The sequence below is a fragment of the Vigna radiata genome, chromosome 10, assembly GCF_000741045.1.
Source record: "Vigna radiata var. radiata cultivar VC1973A chromosome 10, Vradiata_ver6, whole genome shotgun sequence".
Classification (NCBI taxonomy): Eukaryota; Viridiplantae; Streptophyta; class Magnoliopsida; order Fabales; family Fabaceae; genus Vigna; species Vigna radiata.
This window is the reverse complement of record NC_028360.1, coordinates 14,503,009-14,505,771: the sequence shown is the minus strand read 5'-3', so window position 1 is coordinate 14,505,771 and position 2,763 is coordinate 14,503,009. Positions and strand designations below refer to the sequence as shown.

The following is a 2,763-nucleotide window of genomic DNA, read 5'->3' as shown; positions in this document are numbered from 1 at the left end:
ACTCATATTTACTGTGGAATGTTATATTCATCATGGCTTGTTTAAATGTTCCTCATTTTCCGCAAATACAGAAAGGAAAAGGGTCATTTTTTGTATTGGATAACCCTTTTGCGGGGTTGGCATTTTCTGTCAGCACCACCACAAACCCCTCTTCCCATTGAACTAAAATATAAGTTATATATAGCCAATTCTACTCCAAGCAAATTTAACCAGCCATATTTTAGGGCGTTCCTTCTTTCAACGGTCTCATCAGGAAGGTAAATAAAAGTTGGACTTAAAAGGAACCAACGTTTTCATTCTTTGAATTTCAACACCTTCACTTTTCAAACTCATTATCTGGGTCCTACCTGATCAACTGCAAGGAGAACTCTCTGCCTCCATATTTGTTTCATTATATCCTTTGTTGTAACATCAGACATTAAGGTAAGCATTGCATAACTTTGCATGTAATGGTATGATACATCAAGGTTGGTGAAGTTTGAAAGCATATAAATACGTTGTTATTACAAAGTTTCGTGTAATAAGATTTATCTGTACATTGCTCCTTATTACGTATCATCTGCTGCATGCATGCAGATACCTTTTTCAAGCGTATAATGAGTTTCAGAGTTAGAGATCAAGAAAAGGAATCCGATTCTCCAAGAGAGGTTGGAGAGATTGACACAAGGGCTCCATTTCAATCTGTTAGAGCAGCAGTTAGTTTATTTGGTGAAGTAGCCGTGTCAAAGGACAAACGTTCTTTCAAGAGAAGATCGTCAGAGGTAAACATCAAACATAATTTTTCCTTAAAAACAATTTAGGACAAGGACATGTGCTATTTGGAGATGGATAGTTTATCTTTTAAGAAATCTTTAAGCTTCAAGTGTTTAAACTCTTATTTAGATAGAAAAAAATATATATATCTTTTTAAACTTAAGGATGTTAGTTAACAGTTTGATTTTAAGATTAGAATGTCGTTAATATTTCTTTTTTTTTTTTATTTTTAGCTCTATAAACAAAACTAGAGGTAAAAGTTTAGTAATCAATTGTGTGACTTGCAGAATGTGCTGGAAAAGGAGACTCAGCTTCTCTTGGCCCAGAGAGAATTAACCACAATAAAGAAAAAGCTGGATAGTTCTGAGATCACAAAAGGAAAAGCACTTTCCGAACTTGATAAGGCCAATTTAACACTTCAGGAATTGTCAAAGAAGCTCAACAGTGTCAGACAATCAAAGCAATCAGCCATAGAGGCTGCTGAAGCTGTGAAGAATCAAGCCAAAGAACTTGAACAGGCATTATCTCAAAAAGCTATAGGATATGAGGCATGGAAACAAGAACTGGAGCATGCAAGAAAAGAGTACACAACAACAGTAAAGGAACTAGATGCTTCCAAGCAAGAACTCAATAAAATCAGGCAGGATTTTGACACAGCTTTGGAGGCAAAACTGGCTGCATTCCAAACAGCGGGAGAGGCTCAGCGTTCTGCAAAATTGAACTCAGAAAAGCTCCAAGAACTCTCAAACCAAATTGCAACCATGAAAGAACAAATTCAACATTTGAAGGTTGCCTCATCACAAGCCCTAGATGGTCAGGTAAAGGCCGCGGAAGAAAGAGAAGCACAAGTAAGTTTCTACAAAAATGCCAAGGAAGAAGCAGAGAATAAATTGATGGCTTTGAAGAAGGAGTGTGACGAGGAACTAACACAGGGTCTAGAGGCCAAACTTCATGAAACAAGTAAAGAGATTCAGGTTCTCCAAGAGCAGGTGAAACAGGCACATGCTTCAGAGATGGATACAGTGAGAGTTATAACTTTGGAGATCGAAGAAGCCAAAAAAACACTTCAGGAAGTTGTGGAAGAGGAAACCTCCTTGAGAAACCTAGTGGATCTACTTAGGACAGAGTTAGAGCAAGTCAAGAAAGAGCAAGAGGATCTCAAGGAGAAGCAAAAGGCAGCAGAAGCCCATGCTTGTACCATAACTGATGAACTACGGAAAGGATCAGAAGAGACAAGTTCTGGGGCGGACAAAGAATCTGAAAACTGTGCTCAAGTAGAATTGAGGATCAAACAGCTTTCATTTGAGACAGAAGTTGCAAGAAAGGAAGAAGAAGAAATAAGAAGCAAAACTCAAGAGCTGAAGCATGAGGCTGAAAAATCCAAAGCTGTGGCAGAAGAATTGGAGAAGAAACTGGAGCTTTATATGAAACAGGCTGAGGAAGCCAGAGAAGCAGAACGAAAAGCCATTGTGGCGATGAAGATGATGTCTGAAAGTGTGGACAGTCAAGACACGTCCTCAGTTTTAGATGCTAATGGAAAGATTGTGTTGACAGTTGATGAGTTTGCAGCATTGAGTGGGAAAATCAAGGAGTCTGAAGACTTGATTGACAGAACAGAAACAGCATCAATGGCTCAGGTGGAAGCAATCAACTTAAGAAAGAATGAAGTGAACAAAAAGGTGGAGGCAAACCTGAAAGCAATTGAGGAAATAAAGGCTGCAACAGACATGGCTCTGAAGAATGCAGAGATGGCAGATTCTGCAAAGGTTGTAGTTGAGAACGAACTAAAGAAGTGGCGTCTAGAAGAACAAGGCTTGGAAGGCACAGAAAATTCTCCAAGATCAATCTCTCTGCGTATTTAAAAGTGAAAATCTCAGTCTCGGTTATCAGTATTCAATAGCATTCACTGCCTTTGTGCCTTAATTTCTCTTGGGAGTTGAAAGGCTCCTTGCACCACATGATCAATCATTTAGCTTTCAAACCCATATCACTGTTTCCAACTTCCATGCA

At 38.8% G+C, this 2,763-nt stretch overlaps 1 protein-coding gene across 1 annotated transcript; it reads left to right on the top strand.

The window, feature by feature from the left end:
- The first annotated feature begins 596 nt into the window (after positions 1–596).
- On the top strand, positions 597–2,615 carry LOC106774872 (WEB family protein At1g12150-like). The gene is made up of 2 exons (XM_014661898.1): positions 597–761; positions 1,041–2,615. The coding sequence occupies exons 1-2, from the start codon at positions 597–599 to the stop codon at positions 2,613–2,615; spliced, it is 1,740 nt and encodes a 579-aa protein (XP_014517384.1).
- Positions 2,616–2,763: the final 148 nt, after the last annotated feature.